The sequence below is a fragment of the Nicotiana sylvestris genome, chromosome 10 (assembly GCF_000393655.2).
Source record: "Nicotiana sylvestris chromosome 10, ASM39365v2, whole genome shotgun sequence".
Lineage (NCBI taxonomy): Eukaryota > Viridiplantae > Streptophyta > Magnoliopsida > Solanales > Solanaceae > Nicotiana > Nicotiana sylvestris.
Window position 1 is genome coordinate 113,243,296 of NC_091066.1, and position 18,443 is coordinate 113,261,738.

The 18,443-nt window shown below is 36.8% G+C and overlaps 2 protein-coding genes across 2 annotated transcripts; one reads left to right on the forward strand and one right to left on the reverse strand.

Moving 5' to 3' along the window:
- Positions 1-2,034: 2,034 nt before the first annotated feature.
- LOC138879822 (replication protein A 70 kDa DNA-binding subunit B-like) lies at positions 2,035-4,050 on the reverse strand. The gene is made up of 9 exons (XM_070159460.1): positions 3,880-4,050; positions 3,758-3,788; positions 3,320-3,404; positions 3,111-3,235; positions 2,951-3,032; positions 2,748-2,865; positions 2,512-2,669; positions 2,301-2,421; positions 2,035-2,193 (listed from the first exon to the last, which is right to left on the reverse strand). Exons 1-9 carry the CDS (start codon positions 4,048-4,050, stop codon positions 2,035-2,037), a joined length of 1,050 nt encoding a protein of 349 aa, XP_070015561.1.
- A 2,161-nt stretch (positions 4,051-6,211) lies between these two features.
- Positions 6,212-18,228, forward strand: LOC104213304 (uncharacterized protein At3g49055). The gene is made up of 5 exons (XM_009762778.2): positions 6,212-7,949; positions 8,025-8,101; positions 8,303-8,414; positions 8,579-8,695; positions 17,659-18,228. The coding sequence occupies exons 1-5, from the start codon at positions 6,552-6,554 to the stop codon at positions 18,010-18,012; spliced, it is 2,058 nt and encodes a 685-aa protein (XP_009761080.1). The 5' UTR covers positions 6,212-6,551; the 3' UTR covers positions 18,013-18,228.
- Positions 18,229-18,443: the final 215 nt, after the last annotated feature.

The following is an 18,443-nucleotide window of genomic DNA, read 5'->3' on the forward strand; positions in this document are numbered from 1 at the left end:
GTAGCCAAATGTTAGAAGGTAATAACTCGAACACAAATAAAATATAAGTAATTTTGCTGGATAATTTAGTACTGCATATTACCTTCAATTTCACACTCTTTTGATAGAGCCTTCAAAAACCAATTTATCATGCGTTGCTTCCTTGGTCTTCTTTCTTCAATATTAATATCTTCCATTGATTGAGTCAAGATTTCCCAAAAATAAGAAGCATATTTTAGATCCAAAGTAAATTCTACTAATTATATTTCAAAAAATTGACGACATACAAAGGTTCATAAATAGAAGAAGAAAAAAAAAAGACAAGGTCCTTAAAAAAAATTATGGCAAAAATGACGAAGGCATCAGTGAAAGCTAAATATGAGAGTGACAAAGCCGCCGCTACCGGCGCCGCAACTATAGCATTCAACGCCGGTGATTTTAACCTCCGTGCTTCTATGACCGATGCTACCGTAGTCAACGGTCCAAGCTTAAATGGCTTATCTGTCTGAATAATTGGTATCCTACATGGACACCTGCAGAATAGGTTATATGAAGAGACAAGGTGCATGAGGACTTGTTCCATTTGAGCATGAAAAACTTAAAATGGTCAATGACCATACTATTAAGATGGACTCCACATGCTGATACGTTATGTTTTTCAAAGGCAAACTTCTCAAGCATCTTTGACATTCTTCTATGGTCAATGGTTATACTATATATGTCAGCATGGAAAAGCATCCACAAGAAATGGCTAGTTTTAACTTCAGATGGTAAAACAAAACATTTAATGCACAATATATCAATCACCGACAAATATCAAACATAGATCATTTTTTGTTATGGTGTGAAGTCATATATGTTTTCTTGTAATTCTTTCTTTTCAAATTATGATCGGGCTATTCTATTATAAGTTTGGCCGTTTCCTTCCATTAATTATATGCACATCCTCTTAGAAAATATAATACGGAAACATTCATATTTTTAGTATTATAATATTGTATATGGTAAATGTATCTGATTTTGATATATACTTAGATTTTTTTGTGTAGTCGTTCAAATAAGGAAAACTTTAATAAGTAAAGTTTTAGTTGACTTTAAAATACTAAATATTAGAAAAATAATTAAATGACTATTTTGTCTAGTGTGAACTTTATTTTAAAAGGGTAAAAAAGATGAACGACATTTCGCTAAGGGCCTTCGTGCTTTTAATATAGTATAACTAAGTAAAGGGTAACGAATTTATAGTAGGATTTTAGATGGATAATGGTCCCAACAATTAAATTGATTTATGCTATAATGAATTAGAATTTCATTTGGAAGTTGCAGTAAATAAACATTTTTAGCCTATAATATTTTAGTGGAGCAAAAATTATTTAAAAACAATTAATACACATGCATGAATAAAAGTGATTATGTATTGATCTGATGTAATAAGTTAAAATATGCAGCTTGAAGTGAATTTTGCCAAGGAAACAGCTACATGCTAATAGTAATTTTACCTGAATTTTGTTCTTCATATATATTGTTGTTTCCATAATTTGACTTTGACGCATGTAAAGCATTATATTTGCTAAATCTCCGAATCGCATAAGAAACATTGCCTTGATCTATACATATAGAAAGAAATATTTTTTAAAAAAATTAATGCCGCAATTAACAAAATTATAAAGAACATAATTTGTTAATTATGTTTATATGTACCTTGTTTTGCCATATGTGGTTAATGAAGAATAGCCTGTGGAATACAATTAGTAGTTAATATCGTATTCTAATTCAGCTAAAACACACATAGTACAAAGAATACACCGAGTAAAATTGATATTTAAATATTATATATATGCCAGCAAAAGTTGTTCCTTATTATTTAAAAGAAAATAGAAACTTCAACAATCAATAACTATATAGAATACGGGGAAAAAAGAGCTTATATTTCTTAGAGAATGCAACAACACTAATCCTTTTCAATTTTGACTTTTTTGCAAATTATTGGGTTGTTGATGTCTTCTTCGACTTTTTTGGTCTTCTTGATTCCTGTTTCCGTTTGTATCTCTTCATCTATTTCAATTGCAGCAATTTTTCAACTTCCTGGATCTCCTCCGCAATAAATCGTCTTCCATCTCGATCGCCACCATTTTTGGAATCAATTTTGACAAGAAAGGTGAACTCTTTTTCCCGACTCAACACCAATTTGCGATAAAATTTGAATTCTTCTTTCTGTACAAAAAAAGAGTAAATTAGTTAAGATTGGATAAGGTATTCAAACCACATAAATGTCACTAATTTGTATATTTTATAATGGTGTAATCAAGAGATAATCTGACCTTTTGAGATATTGATTGTATATACGTTGTAACATCACAACCAAGCAAGTATCTTGTAGATTCAAACAGTGTAACATAACAACGTTCTTTCTTATCAAACACCTCAAGCTTTAGAATATACCTACAAATTCATAAATAATCAAACAATTAACTCATTTATTGATATGTGAAAATGTAGAGAAAGAATTGAATTTTTTTTTATGTGTTTTACCTTTCCTGGTAATCAACATTCTCGACGCCACAATGATGACATTTTGCAATATTATTTATAACGTCCACTTTCTTGTAACATTTCTTGCAAGAAGAATACCATGGTTCGTCTTTGTTCATTATATCTTTTATTCTTGCATTAAATTTAAAATATGTATCCTGCAAATAAATATAACAAAATAGGTTAGATAGGTCATTTTTAAAAAGTATAAATATTAAGTAGTTGGAATAATTTACCTCTTTATTGTCGAACGAATCATCTTTGATGTCCTCAATCTTTACTTCTCGAGCATTTTTCAGTTGTATACTTGGCAATAAACTAATATCTATGTTTTTTGCCTTTTTATAGTCATGCCTGCATATTGTGTAATTAGTAAATAATAATAACTATATTTTACTAAGATTGCTTAAACTTAAAAGAAAAACTAAGCAAATATTACCATTTTTGGAGAGCTACCGCCTTTTCAAACTTTGGATTTATCATTATACTACTAACGTATGTAGTAGATATTGAAAAATTTCCTTCACAAATAAAAAAAGGTTAAATATAATAAAAAATTCTACAATTTACAAAAAATACCAAAGTTCTTGATATATTACCTCTATATGATGTTTTCCTAACATCACATGCCGCAACGACAGGTTTTTCATCAATCAATTTTTGTAGTACTTGACCGTCTATCTCTGAGAAATCATTCCATAAGGTTACAGTCTTTCTATCAACCCTGAAATTTACAATTAAATATATTAGACATTCATCTTAATTACGAAGAAACATTTAACATATTGAACTAAAACTACCAACTTACATCTCGTTGATAAGCACTATCTCCCTTCGTTTCTTTGAACCTTCTCCCATGGAGGGTTTAATATCCACTAAAATTCCAACTATATCTAAAAAGAATATCAAAATAATTATATGTATATTACCCAAAAATTAATAAGCAGAATAGAAATAAAATATTATTTGTATATTTAGTGAAAGATTATGAGATGAAATCTAAACAACTTACCAAAAATTGTTCCATTGGTGCACTTTGATGCCTCATCGAATGAAATAAAATTATTTGAAAAACCAATGGTCGAAAAGTGACTATTGCTTTCTTCAACTAACGTATTTTCCTTAAATCCAATCTCAAGCTCGTTGTGCACTGATTGAAAATTCGGATTTGCACTATTGATGCGTCCGTTTATGATATAATAGATCTTGTTTTGTTGTTAATAATTTTTCCACAACTCAATATAACCATTGAAAAGTGTAGCGTGAATTTTTGTTCCCTGTAAAAAATTTCACTGTAAGTTAATCTGATGGTTAAAACTATAATATGAAAAGACATGAAATAAAATATTGATATAAAATAACAATTACCTCTTCGTCAACTAATGTCACAATTTTTCGGGTGCCTTGATTTGTTTTATTGTTGAATTCTTTTACTATTCCACTCCCAAACACTAACACTCGTATTACCCAACTTGAATCGGATACTCTTAGACTATTAATTGGGACACATTGGTCTAACAATTCCTTTTCACTGGCCATTGCAAGTGTACCTAAAATAAAGCATGCTTAAGAGTTTTATAAGTTATCAAAGTGACTAATTCAATAATTGATTATTTTTATAATATAAGGAAGATTGTTTACCTGAACAGATGTAATTGTTGAAATCTGAGTGATTCAAGCATGGAAATTGCAATAACGCAAATCATGTAGTATTAATATAACACAAATTAAAGCAGATAGTATAATTTTTAATTCTTTTTAAAACAAGCAACTTGAGCTGGCATAACAATTATAAGTATTATTAATTATACAACAAAGGAAATAAATAATACTAATATTTAAATGATAAGACTTAGATCGAATGTCTAACCGATTTTCTGTGATGAATTGCAATTCTTCAATAACCTGTAACAAAATTTATAAATTATGTGAGATGTAAAATTATCCAAGTCAAAAACATGAAACAAAAACTATATAATAAAAAATTATTGATGCAACAATAAAAATAAATTAGTGATACAACATTAAAAACTGGTGCATGCAAATGTGCTTGGAAAATACAAAGTAGCAAAAGATGTTGATATTAGTAAAAAAAAAAAAACACCTGAAATCGCGATGTTGGAATAGGGTGAACTTTGATGATTAAATTGTGACATTGTAGCTTCTTTTATAGAAGTATTATGGTACACAATTTGACACATAAAAGAAATTATATAAAGTAAATTTGTGTGTAAGTTAAAGAGACAAGAAAAATTTATCAAATAATAAAAACTTCTACCAAAATATTTCCCTGGACGAAGTCAAATTCTAAACACTTTCCTTGTGTGCAACGGACGAAGGAAATTTTTTTACACTTTCCTTGTGTGCAACGGACGAAGGAAATTTTTTTTGTTAAGTTTCCTTGGGTTAGAAACGGGACAAAATTTAATGAGAGTAAAAGTTTAGGAAATTTTTTTTGTTAACTTTCCTTCGGTAAGAAACGTGACAAAATTTAACCAATTAATTAAGGCAAAGTTTAATAACAAATAATTGAAGAAAAATTTACCAAAAAATCAGAAAACTAAATTAATTAAGTGATATTTTTAAATATTTATGAAATACTTAAATCACTATATTGTCATATGGGAACTCTATGTCTTAAAGGGTAAAAAAAGGCGAACGACATTTCGCTAAGGGCCTTCGTGCTTTTAATATAATATAGATTTATACAAACTTTTGTATACAAACTTCCACGATTTTCAATTGCAATTTTTGTTCAAACCATTCCAGATCTCCATTAAATGACTTCAAATTTTGTATACAACCTCCTTATACTATTTCTAACAAGTCTAAAGAATACCTACTCCAATTTTCTCACAAAACCTGATTCGAAATTTAAATAAACTTATTTAAGCTTGTTCAACAATGGTTAATCTTTACTAAATGACTTCAAATTTTGTATACAACCTCTTTATACTATTTCTAACAAGTCTAAACAACATCCACTCCAAATTTCTAATAAAATCATATTCGAAATTTAAACCTACTTATTAAAGTGTGTTCAACAATGGTGGATTATCTTAAAAATTTAATTTTTTACCACCCAAATATATTTAGTTTGTTGAACTAATATTTGAGTGACAATTACAGATTCGAAAATTAGATTAAAAGCTTGAGCATTTTAAAAAAAAATTAAATAATAATTTCGAGAACCTATTTGGAATTGAATGTTGAATCTTAGCCTATTATTTTTGGGCTTGCAAAGTTAAATATAGATCACTTAATTGCAATGTATGTGTGAGAGTTGTATTTAAATGTAACTCCCCCAAATTTTAATATATTTCAATAGGTTTATCTGGAAAAAATATATTTAATTATATAATTATACTTGTCCAATCAAACGTGACAGCGAGAATTACATTACAATTACGTTATGGCAAATAACAAAGATAATTACTATACTAGTATATAATTATCAGAGCGATTAATTACTACTGTTAGTAATTACACAACCAAGACAACAATATATTTAACTTTTTTTTATTACCAAAAAAAAAAAAAGGAAGCTTCCTCCTCACATGTTTTTCCTTTTCCGACCGTAAAAGCCAAAAGACAACAAGTGCACGAGTCACATTTTTTCCTTCCGGTTTTCGGGAAACATAAAAGAAAACTGAATTAAAAACCCAACATCCAAAAAAAAAAAAAAAGAAAGTAAAAACAAGATAAAAACCAACAAGAACGAGAGACTAGGTGGTGGCATAATTGAACGGAACCCCCAAGGTTTCATTCTCTTCATTTACTGCACTTAATTTCTCCGAACTGAAATCTCGCCGATCATCAATCCCCGATTATCCTTACAATATACAAAATCCACTCCTTTCGACGTAATCTCCGGCGATCACCATATCTTCGAGATCGGTTTCCTTTTGTTTTACACTTAGTTGACTTCAGCTTTATCTTAATTTTAGGGTTTGAGGATTTTGAATTATCGAATTGATGCAAGAATTCGTAAGTAACTAGTCATGTCAAAGTTTTAGATTGTAAAATTTTGCAATTTATTCATGGCGAGCGCCGGTGAGGAAGACAACGACGCTGTACTGAGCGACGTGGAGGCGGATGATCCGCTACCTATTGATATAAATTCTCCGCCACCGGAAGATGTCTCAATTGAGAAATTCCATGAGATTCTTGCGGAGCTGGATCGAGAGCGGCAATCTCGATTAGCCGCAGAGAATTCGAAATCGGAATTGCAAGTTTCGTTTAACAGATTGAGAGTTCTCGCTCATGAAGCAATCAAAAAGCGCGATGAGCACTCGAGACAACGCGATGAAGCATTACGGGAAAAGGAAGAAGTTTCTAGAACAGTCGAGAAGGTAACGGATGAACTAAAAGAAGCGATTAAGCAGAAAGATGATTTTGCTAAGCAGTTAGAGGAAGTGAAAAAAGCGAAAGAATCAATGAGAACTGAGATGGAAACTTCTGGTTCAATGTTAGTTAGTGGAATTGATAAAATATCTGGAAAAGTTAGTCAATTTAAGAATTTTGTAGCTGGTGGATTACCTAGGTCACCGAAATACACAGGATTGCCAGCTGTCTCGTATGGTGTGATCAAACGGATGAATGAGATTGTAGAGGAGCTTTTAAGACAGATTGAATCAACAACAAAGTCATGGAACGAGGCACGGGAACAAATGGAACACAGGAATTATGAAATTGCTATTGAAGTTTCAGAGTTAGAGGCGAAGATTAGTGGTTTGAGAGAGGAGGTTGCGAAGAAAGCTTCAGTTGTCGACAGTTTAGAGAAATCTGTAAGTGAAAAAGATGAGAAACTATCGGAGTTGGAAGGAGTGATGTGTGAGAAGCAAAATGCATTGGAGAGTGAAGTGGCTGGATTGAGGGATTTGGTGAGTGAATACGAGGGTAGGTTAAGCAGTTCAGAAACAAAGCTGGAAATGCAAAGACCATTACTTGCTGAGCAACTGAAATATGTTGGGAATATACACGAACAGATTTATAATGCTGTTAAGGTTGTTGATGCGAGGAAGGCATCTGAGTTGTCGGAATCCTTGTTTCTTGCGCAAGAGATGGACATGGAAGAGAATATAAGGGCGGTTTTAGCGGGATTGGAATCTATTTATGAAATGAGTGAATTCGTTGTCCATAAAACGAGGGATTTGTTAGAGGAGAGGAGTCGTGAAGTGAAAAAACTAAATGAGTCAGTTTCTCAATTAGTAAAAGAAAAAGAACAAATTGGGTCTTTACTGAGAAGTGCTCTTTCAAAGAGAATTTCAGTGGATTTATCATCCAAAACAAATGAATTGTTTAAGATAGCGGAAAATGGATTGAGAGAAGCTGGGATAAATTACAAGTTCAATAATCGTGTTGGCGATGGCAAGATCCCTGCTTCTGATAATAAAAAGGATGCAGCGAATACAGAAGAGGATGAAGTATATGCTTTGGTAAGTCTTTTTTGGTACTAATTCGTGTTTAAAGTTTCTTGTTATTTTATTAACTAATTGATGTTCTTGATGTAGGCTGGTGCATTAGAAAATATAATTAGGCAGTCTCAGGTTGAGATCATTGACCTAAAACATACTGTGGAAGAGCTAAGGTACCTCCTGTTCAAGCTTATATTGGGTTAACTGTTTTTTGAGCCGCATTTCATCACTATGTGATGCTACTCGGCTTGAGCGAGCAGATCTGATGCATGGCCCCTTTGTCTTCTTTTTCTCCTCTAGAAACACTCGAGTATGACTTAGCCTATCCTTATCCTGACTATGTTGTTTTATCATTTTGCTTTACTGAATCAAAGGGCAGAGTCAAGTTTACTGAAGGAACATGTGGAAACACAAGTGAAGGAACTCAGCCAATGGAAGCAACGTGTGGAGGAACTTGAAGAGAAGGAGAGGGTGGCAAATGAAAATGTAATGCACTGCCAAATCTCAATATATTATGTCATAATACTGGTATTTGGTTCATAGAGTTTGATGTCATTTGTGGAGGTTTGCGTAGGAGAATTCTGGTAAGCTCATATTCATATGTAATCCTTTTTGTCTTATTATCTTACAAATAACTTTCTTCATTGTAGGTTGAAGGGCTTATGATGGACATCACTGCCGCTGAAGAAGAAATTACACGGTGGAAAATCGCTGCACAGCAAGAAGCTGCTGCAGGTAAAGCTGTTGAACAAGAATGTGATGCACAGGTAATTGATGCTTAAACGCTCTTAATGTAATTTAACTAATTATTGTGAAAGTCATAAATGCATTTCTGACGAGTGGAATCTGATCTCTATTAAACTGGTCCGGGAAAACTTTTGTCGTGCTGGGGGTTTCGGTTTTTATGCTGTTCTGTTTCCACTAGAACACAAGCTGACACATGCTGTCACACTTGTGGTTGTTTATTCAATTGCTAAGAAACTGTTAGCATGTTTCTGACTTATTTGTGAGGCTGAAACTGGTTACTTCATCAGTACTGCCAAAGTCTTTCAACTTCTGTATCAACTATTGTATTTTAGAATGAAGATAAATCATCTGCTTTGGGCAGATTTTTCTTCCAACCAGACACCTTTTCATGGGTTTGAAGTGTAACCCTTGTTTCGTTTGGCCTTTAAATTAAACGTCTTGGAATGATAAAAGATATTTACTACTTCATGAAAAGAGATGGATCTTAAAAGTTGTTTTAGTAATGTTCTTCTCTTTCCCTCCCCCCCTTTTTATTTTGGAGGAGTTTTTTTTTTTTTTTTTTGGGGGGGGGGGGGGGTTTCAGTGTGAAGAGGTGGTTATTGGCTTGCGTTTCTCAATTTTTAGTCGCTGAATCTCCCTTTTGCGAGTTTGTCAGGCATGTTGATGCTTAATTGTGACTTGGGGCATGTGGAGGAACAAAATTCTATGTCAACTCTGTATTATCCTGCTATTAAGTAAAGATGACAATGTAATGCTGTAAAATGGATATTTTGGCTTCAGGATTTGAGAGTGTGCCTCTTAGCCTAGAGTACGGTGATACTGCTGTTCTAACAGCTTATAGCTAAACATTTAATGCTAGAGGTAATTTTAGAAAGCTTTGAGTCAAAAAAGTTCTCAAATTGCGTTGCGATCTATCTCAATTTTGAATTAGATTTAAAGATATGAAAGCCAAAACGAGATATTCAATTTCAAAGTTCTGTTTCAAAAAGAAAATCAACTCCAAAGTCTTGAGTAATTTTTTGTTGCTAGCAGGAGGTAGTACATTGTGATATAAAAAGGAAAGAGGTGAAATTTCATATTATCAAGAAAGTTGGCCAAAGCATGTAAAGCGCACAAGAACCTACCATGTGTAGTGAGCTCGACGCCCTTATGTAAGCTATGCTTTTAGGAATCAGCAATTGATTCAATGAATGTGTATAGAGCCAAAAGGATATAGAAGATTCACACAAACAGGCGCAACTAGTTGGGTTTTGAGGTCAAGTTGATTGATTGATTGATTTGGATTCTGGTGTGATATGTCTGCTGGCTCTCTTTAGAGACAGAATTTCCTTAGAAATTGAGATCCCTTTGCTGTCAGGTTTCTTTTTATTCTCCTGGTCAAGAGTTTGTTCCTTTAGCAAGGCCAGATGATCAGAACAATACATCTGGGAAAAAGAAGGCCATACCCAATGAGTTCTCTCTTCTGACAAAAGATACTTGTGATTTTTCCTGTTATATTCAAAGAAGGAAGGAATAATAGATCTGGAAAAAAAACCCAGAAGAAATAGAAGAGTGTTGTCATCACCTGTCCCAAAAAATTAACTGAAATAAAGCAGGAGCGTGAATTCACATGCCCTATCAACTCAATGGCTCACAACAGTCTCAAATAAGTAATGAGAGCAAGTATATAAGCTAACAAAGTGTGTATATGAAAGAGTGTATGACTACACAGTTCTACGATGTAAAACCAGTACATGAAATCCATAATATTAAATTAGCATAAGAAGGGTGTCTATAAAATTATTCTAGCATGAATAAGATGCTTAAATGGTCGTACAACAACTAGTTATGACATACAATATCCTATCATGTTAAACTAGTATGTGATGATGCACATATAGTCATGACTCAAAGAATAATAATGATCAATATATGACTAACAAGTAACTCATGTAGTCCAATACATATGAACCTATCTCTAACATGAATAAAATGTTCAGGTAGTCATACAAACAAGTAAAGCATGTCATAAGTAGAACATGATCAAAACAAGGCTTAAAGAAGCCTAAAATCTACCCCAAACATAGTACAACATTGGTATCAACATATACGCTCGTCAACTCGTATATGTCACTCCCATCACATGTAGCACATAAGTCCATTCGTTGTTAGCTTCTTCGATGGCCGCTGCTTCAGGGGCGACATCGGCTATAGATGGTACTGTTATTCCACAACCTCCCGCCTCTGATGGACCCAACTCCATCGCCCCCTCATCTGCTCCTGGGCTTAGTTGTGTTGAGGCTACACTTCAAGCTTCTTCTTCTTCTGGGAAGATCGTTGAGCATGCCCCATCTGATGTTAGTGCCGGACCAGTATCTCCAGTTAAGATGCCGCCAATGACTCCATGCTCTCCTCCTTCCTGCTACCCTACTGGTGTTCCTGGTCATTCATGTAGCAGCAGGGTGCTAATTTCAGAGATTGATACCCCTCAAGCAAATGGCGAGATCCTTTCGGCACCTAAAGTTCCTATTGCTAGCAATGCTATGGTCTTGTATTCCTCCGGTAGGGGTAAGGAAAGGGTTCATATAGAAGACGCCTGTCCGATTTCGTCACGGATTGGAGGAGGGGATATGTCTTTCTTGATGGAGGATAAACTATTAAACTTTGGGAAGTTCCTTGGTAATTCTTTTGAAGGGAAGGAAGATAGGGTGTTAGAACTGTTGAGGGAGATTGAGCAACAATCTTGTTATGATGGTGCAGGGAGGAAGTTGGGTCAAGGTGTTAAGCAAAATAATTTAGGGGATATAGTGGTGTACCAGAGAAGGGGCCGGGTGTGTGACAGGGAGGAAGGGAGCTCGGTTAGAGGGGGTGGGGAGAAGGGGGATATTGTTTCTTATGGAAGTTAAGATTCTTTCATGGAATGTGAAGGGATGAATGACCCAAATAAAAGGGCCATCATCAAAGTGGGAGTTAGAGAGTGGGGTGCTAACCTAGTTTGCTTTCAGGAGACAAAATTGGAAGTTTTGTCGGATGTGATTGTGAGGAGTGTCTGGGGAGGTAGTTGGGTAAAATATGACTGGGTTCCAGCAGTGGGAAGTGCCGGGGGCATTCTTCTAATGTGGGATGATAGAAGCTTGGAGGTAAAAGAGATTAAGAAGGGAGCTTTTTCTTTAGCAGCTCTTGTCAAAGATAGAGTGAGTGGGGTGGAGTGGGGATTTGGGGGAGTGTACGGACCGGTAGGAGAAGGGTCCAAGGTGTTTTTCTGGGAGGAACTGGCCAATATGATGGGGGAATGGGATATTCCATGGTTTCTTGGGGGAGACTTTAACACTATTAAATTCCCGGAGGAGAGATTAGGGTGTAGTATGATTTCGAGGGCCATGGAGGAGTTTTCTGACTTCATCAATGATCACTTTCTCATTGATCTTCCTCTGTCAGGGGAAAGGTTTACTTGGGCCAGGGCGGAGGATTCTAACTCAAGGTCTAGACTTGATAGATTTCTAATATCGCCCTCCTGGGATGAGCTAGTGCCTAATATGCTGCAGATTCCTTTACCTAGGCTGACTTCGGATCATTTGCCTATCTTGCTAGATGGATGCAGAGGGAGGGGGTGCGTGCTCCCTTCCGATTCGAGAACATGTGGTTGAAGGTGCCAGGATTTGGTGACAAGGTGAAAGAATGGTGGACAAGCTACGGGGTATCAGGGACACCTTCATTCCGTCTTTCGAAGAAACTTAAATTGCTCAAGGGAGATATTATTAGGTGGAATAAGGAGGTTTTTGGGAGGGTAGAGGTTAAAATGAGGGAGCTTATGTATGAATTGGGGGATCTAGAGAGAGGGGAAGGGGCGAGAGAGTTAGATGAATCTGAGAAAGAGAGATTTGGGGGAGGTTAAAAGGGAAATAGTCGAGTTAGCAATAGCTCAGGAGACTAGTTGGCGGCAAAAATCGAGGGCACTATGGTTAAAGGAAGGGGATTCAAATACCAAATTTTTCCACAGGGTGGCGGTTGCAAATCAAAGGAGAAACTTCATAGAGTCCTTAGTTGTGGATGGGGTGATTGAGGGATAGGAGGAGGTAAAAGGGGCGATAGTGGGGTTTTATGAGAACTTATACAAAGAGGAAGTTAGTTGGAGGCCGGCTTTGGGGGGAATAGAGTTCAACCACATAGGGGAGGGAGACAATGAGTGGCTAGAAAGGGCTTTCGAGGAGGAGGAGATGCACGAGGCTGTGTCGACTTGTGCTGGTGATAAGGCCCCCGGCCCTGATGGTTTCTTCTTGGCCTTCTTTCAGCTCTGTTGGGACACCATCAAGGGGGAGTTGATGGAAGCCATTGAATACTTCCATGTGAATGGTGTTTTCGAGAGATGTATTAATGCTTCTTTTATTACTATTGTGCCTAAGAAAGAAGGTGCATTTCACTTTATCAGTGACTACAGGCCTATTAGTCTTGTGGGGAGCATTTACAAGATTATTTCTAAAGTGCTTTCCAATAGACTCAAGAAGGTTCTTGACGTGTCTGTTTCGTCCTCCCAGAATGCGTTTGTGGAAGGTAGGCAGATCATGGATGCCGCTTTGGTGGCAAATGAACTTGTAGACTCCAGAAGGAAAAATAGAGATCCCAGCTTACTATGCAAGTTGGACCTTGAGAAGGCTTTCGACCATGTCAATTGGGAGTTCCTGGATTTCATTATGATGCGGATGGGGTTTGGGGCAAGATGGAGGGGATGGATCAAATTCTGCATTTCCTCAGTCAGATTCTCTGTCCTGATTAATGGTATCCCGTGTGGTTTCTTTAGCAGCTCTAGGGGTCTCCTATCCCCATGCTATTCATTCTAGTGATGGATGATTTGAGTAAAATGATGGATCGAGCGGCGGGCGGAGGCTTCTTAAGAGGATTCTCAGCTCCGATCGGGGTGCCCAGTGCCCGAAGAGTCTCTCATTTGCTTTTTGCGGATGACACCCTGGTTTTCTGTGATGTCGATATGGATCAGTTGACCTACCTGAAGCAGGTGCTGCAGTGGTTTCAGATAGTATCAGGTTTCAAAATCAACCTCGGCAAATGTTAGATTTTCCCGGTGGGTGACGTTGCTAACATTGATGTTTTGTCTTATGTTCTCAGATGTAAGGTGGGCTCCCTTCCCACTACTTACCTGGGTCTCCCATTGGGTGCTTCGCATAAGGATACTACGACTTGGAATCCAGTGATCAAAAGGGTTGAAAAAAGATTAGCAGGCTGGCAGAAACGGTACTTGTCAAAAAGCGGAAAGGAAGTGCTCATTAAAAGCACTTTATCTAGTATGCCCACCTATTACTTGTCCCTGATGCAAGCTCCTGTGAGCATTACAGAAAAACTGGAGCGGCTTCAAAGGAATTTTCTTTGGGATGCAGCGGATGGAACTAGAAAGTATCATCTAGTGAATTGGCAAACAATCACTTCCCCATAGAAGTGGGGTGGACTTGGAGTAAAAGATCTTAGGGTATTCAACAGAGCTTTGTTAGGGAAATGGGTGGGGAGATTCGGGGTAGAAGAGCATGCTCTATGGAGGGAGGTCATAGTAGAAAAGTATGATTCCACGGGAGGGGTTGGAGGACCAAGGCAATCACAACACCTTTCGGGTGTGGCATGTGGAGGAGCATCATGAAGAATTGGGAATCCTTCGGTGGCAACATCTCTTACAGGGTGGGAGATGGAAGGAGAATCCGTTTTTGGAATCATAGGTGGTGTGGAGAGGATACTCTGAGGGTCTCCTTCCCCCACGTCTTCAGAGTTTCAAACCAGAAGGAATTGATGGTCCAACAGATTCGTAACGAGCATGTAGGGGGTAGTATGGGACCTCTCATTTAGAAGGAACATGCAAGATTGGGAGATTGCGGAGCTCCAAGATTTATTGACACTGCTATATGGGCAAGACAGGCCTCAACCATTTGTGATTCTTGGAGATGGGGTTTGCGTGGCGATGGTCTGTTCACCGTAAAGTCCTTTTACCAGAGTATGTTGGTGAGAGAGGAGGCCTCTTTTCCATATTCCTCGATCTGGATTCCTAAGGCGCCCACGAAGGTGTGCTTTTTTGCATGGCTAGCGGCGAGGGGAGTGATTTTGGCTGCTGAGAATCTGCAAAAGAGGGGAATTACACTTGTTAGTTGGTGGTATATGTGTAAAAGCTCAGGGGAAGAAGTTGATCATCTTTTGTTGCATTGCCCTGTGTCCTCGGCTTTGTGGAGGGCGATCCTGAACCTTTTTGGTGTTCAATGGGTGATGCCAAGCACCGTAAAGGAAATGCTATATAACTGGGCCGGTTTCCGTAGAAGAAGAAAGCAAAAGGCGTGGAAGTTCGCCCCGTTAGCACTCATGTGGATAGTTTGGGGAGCTTTTGAGGGGATTGAGTCTCCTTTTTCACATCTTAAGAATAGTCTTTTATCTTTGATCGCTTTTTGGTTCACTCATATAGCCCCTATTTGTATAGAAGATTGGGCGTCTTTTGTAAAGAATCATGTTCTGATGTAAATTCTCTACTTTTTGGTATACTTCTTGTATACGGGAGTTCTCTCCCTTTTGATTAATACAATTTACCTTATCAAAAAAAAAAAAAATCCATTCTTTGGAAAAATTTCCTCAAGTCAAGGTTAGCTAAGATAGTTACCTTCTTCGAAATAAGCTTCAACCTTCAAAAGCGCCTTTCCTTTCTTTATGGCCTCCAAACGTCCAAAATCTAGCCAAATAATACTTAACGAGGTTAAATAAGGCTATAGGAATCAATCACATATGAAAAAGACTCGATCTTTATCAGAATCTCAAAAGTCAACAAAAAATGTACCCGGGCCCACATGGTCAAAATCCAAGATCAAGACCAACTCCGGTGACTTATAGCCGCTCGAGTCCAAATATGTAATTTATTTTCAAATTTGAGTCCAAATCGGTATTCGAAACCTCAAAATTCACTTTTCAAAATTTTGGTTCAAAATGCCCCCAGGCCCTGCTCAAGTGGCAGAGGGTGGTGGATTTGTGTCTTAGGTCACAGGTTCAAGCCCCCACATCATGCTAAGCAAAGCCTGATATTTAAGTGGAGAAGGGTAGAGGGCGGGCTCATTATCCACCGAGTTTCGAAGGCTGCGTTGGTCCAAAGGATCGGCCCCAGACTGATTTCTCGGTCATAAAAAAAAATTGGTTCAAAATCCCTTTTTCCCTCTTTGAAATCCTTGATTCTAAGGCAAAATCGAAAATAGATTTATGTAATAATCATAGATTCAAAAGTTAGAATTACTTACCCTAATGAGGTAGATGAAAATCCCCTCAAAATCACCTCAGTCCGAGCTCCTTGGCTCCCAAAATGGTGAAATGAATGTATGAAATGAGGTTATTTACAAGTGCTGAAAATTGGCTGAAATTACAGAAAATGACTGAAATGGGTGCTGCTGCTATTTTATTGCTGGTTTTTGCCTTAAAAACCTTCCCCGAACACCTCAAAACTCACCCGAGTGCCCGGGGGCCCTTTCAGATCATCCCAACAAGTCCAAATACTCTATATAAACTATATTCCACGGCTCAAAACACAAAGTGGAATGCTACAAATCAAATCTATAACTCAAATCAACTTAAAAATTCTTAAACTTTTGCCGAAATGCACCTGAGCCCCTCGGGTCCTAATCCTAACATACATACTAGTCCAAAATCATTTGAACCTATTGGAACCTTCAAACCATGAATCTAAGCTCGTTTATTCAAAATGTTGACTTTGGTTAAGTCTAAGCACTTTAGGCTTCTAGTTCAAGTTCAAGTCTCCCAAAACGCTTCCGAACCCTTCGGGGCCGTGCTACCCATAAATCACCAAATGAACCTACGAGAAGTCTCAAATAAGGGACCACAGTCCTAGAACTCAAAATGACCAGTTGGGTTGTAATATCATAACTATGGCTACAAAGAGTGGAAGAGAATTAGAGTGAGTAGAGTGCTCGATATGAAGACTAGGGTGTCCTATGTATTAAGATAGTAGTAGTGATTCGTGATGTGATGTATGAAAGCTTGCTAAGGGGTATGAACTTTGGCATGCCGTTTCAGAAGAACTGCAACTTGGGTGTTTGATACTGTTCACTAGGTTGCTATTAACTATGCCTTGTTACATACATGCATTAAGCTAAGATGCAAGGTCAGAGTTTGATGTCCAGAAGTTATTGCCTTTATTCCATCTCTAGCTCTCAAATGGAATACCAAACTTTTGGGTCGCTATTGTGAAAAATCAGAATCTACAATCTAGTAAAGCTCAAGAAAGCACTTTTATACTGGGTAAGTCACTTGGATGTCTGATTCTACTAGAAAAATAATGCATACCGAGCATTGCATAGACAATGTCACATTTATTTACTGAATTAACAAGATAACTTAAACAATAACAATGACCAAGCATCACTGACCATAGACAGAAGAGAAATCTCTCTTTATGTCAATTTGTAATGCAGGTTTTATGTGAATCTTTGAACCTCAAATGTCAAAGCGAATTTTAGAGCCGTTATCGGAGAGAGAATCAGATTCTACTAAAGCTCAGAACAGCACTTTATATTGGAGTCATGCACTTAGATGTTCTTCTACTAGAAAAACAGTGCAGCCGTGGAAGTGCATGGACATTATCACATTTTATTTCTTAATCAACAGGATAACTCTTACCGAAATGAATGAACAATTGGGTTTTGCACCATTGACCATTTGTCCCCCATGCAAATAGGAATACACCTCAGTTTATGAAATTGTCCATGGATCGTGGTTTAGAGATATTGAGAACTCTATAATAATCTATCAACCAAATAATTTAACATTAATGCGGTTCAGATTTCATGCTTTAGAATTTATTAGTAAAATACAAAAGAAAAGCGAGCAGTATGCCTATGGGTTCCCCCCCCCCCCCAATTCTCCAGCAATTTCTTGTAAATAAACTGCTGCATGTTCTGCCATTCCGGTTACTGACTCATCGACTATTTCTACAAAAACAAAAAAACGATGGTTCTTGCAGTTGTCGGCTGTACGCCAGGAGCTTGAGGCAGCGAAGGAAGCCGTACTAGAGTCTGAGAAGAAGCTCAAATTCAAAGAAGAAACAGCTGATGCAGCCATAGCTGCAAGAGATGCAGCTGAGAAATCATTGAGACTGGCAGATTTAAGAGCATCGAGGCTGAGGGATAAAGTGGAAGAGCTCACTCGTCAGCTTGAAGAGCTAGATGGCAGGGAAACATCCAGAACTGCTCTAAACAGGCCAAGATACATATGCTGGCCATGGCAATGGCTTGGCTTAGATTTGGTAGGTACGAGACGTGTAGAGACACAACAAGAGAGTGCCAATGAAATGGAACTTTCTGAACCCCTTCTTTGACAGCCTCCTCTTCTCTTACTGGTGACAATAGTATGCTTCTTTGAACTCCCAGTATTTTATTCTTTTCTCTTGTTCTCTTCTTGTAATTCATTTTTATTATTTCCTCTGCTTTTTCTTTTTTCTTTTTCAAATTTCCACCTGCTGTATATTTTTTGTGATACTTGTAAGAAAAATAATCAGATAAATGATATAGGAGATTAATTGTTCAAAGTAAAACGAGCCTTTTGGATTGTACACAAGTTACACTGGCTCTGTTCAGAGGAAGTCTGTCTTTTCGTAGTTCATGCATCAAGGATTGGTATTTTTTTCTTGGCCTCAATAGCTTTGTTTTTTAATCTTTCGATAGAAATGGAGTAGAAGGTCTCAAATAAAAGTAAAGGTAGCTCCATTAATATTAGAGGAAATTGAAATGGTATCTGAGAAATGATTTA

Bases quoted from the DNA above. Each gene is read 5' to 3' on its own strand.
- LOC104213304 (XM_009762778.2), top strand. From the start codon at position 6,552: ATGGCGAGCGCCGGTGAGGAAGACAACGACGCTGTACTGAGCGACGTG. The intron at 7,950-8,024 runs GTAAGTCTTTTT...TTCTTGATGTAG, and splicing joins AGGATGAAGTATATGCTTTG to GCTGGTGCATTAGAAAATAT. The intron at 8,415-8,578 runs GTAATGCACTGC...TCTTCATTGTAG, and splicing joins AGAGGGTGGCAAATGAAAAT to GTTGAAGGGCTTATGATGGA.
- LOC138879822 (XM_070159460.1), bottom strand. From the start codon at position 4,050: ATGGCCAGTGAAAAGGAATTGTTAGACCAATGTGTCCCAATTAATAGT. The intron at 3,789-3,879 runs GTAATTGTTATT...AATTTTTTACAG, and splicing joins TGACATTAGTTGACGAAGAG to GGAACAAAAATTCACGCTAC. The intron at 2,422-2,511 runs GTAAAACACATA...ATGAATTTGTAG, and splicing joins AATGTTGATTACCAGGAAAG to GTATATTCTAAAGCTTGAGG.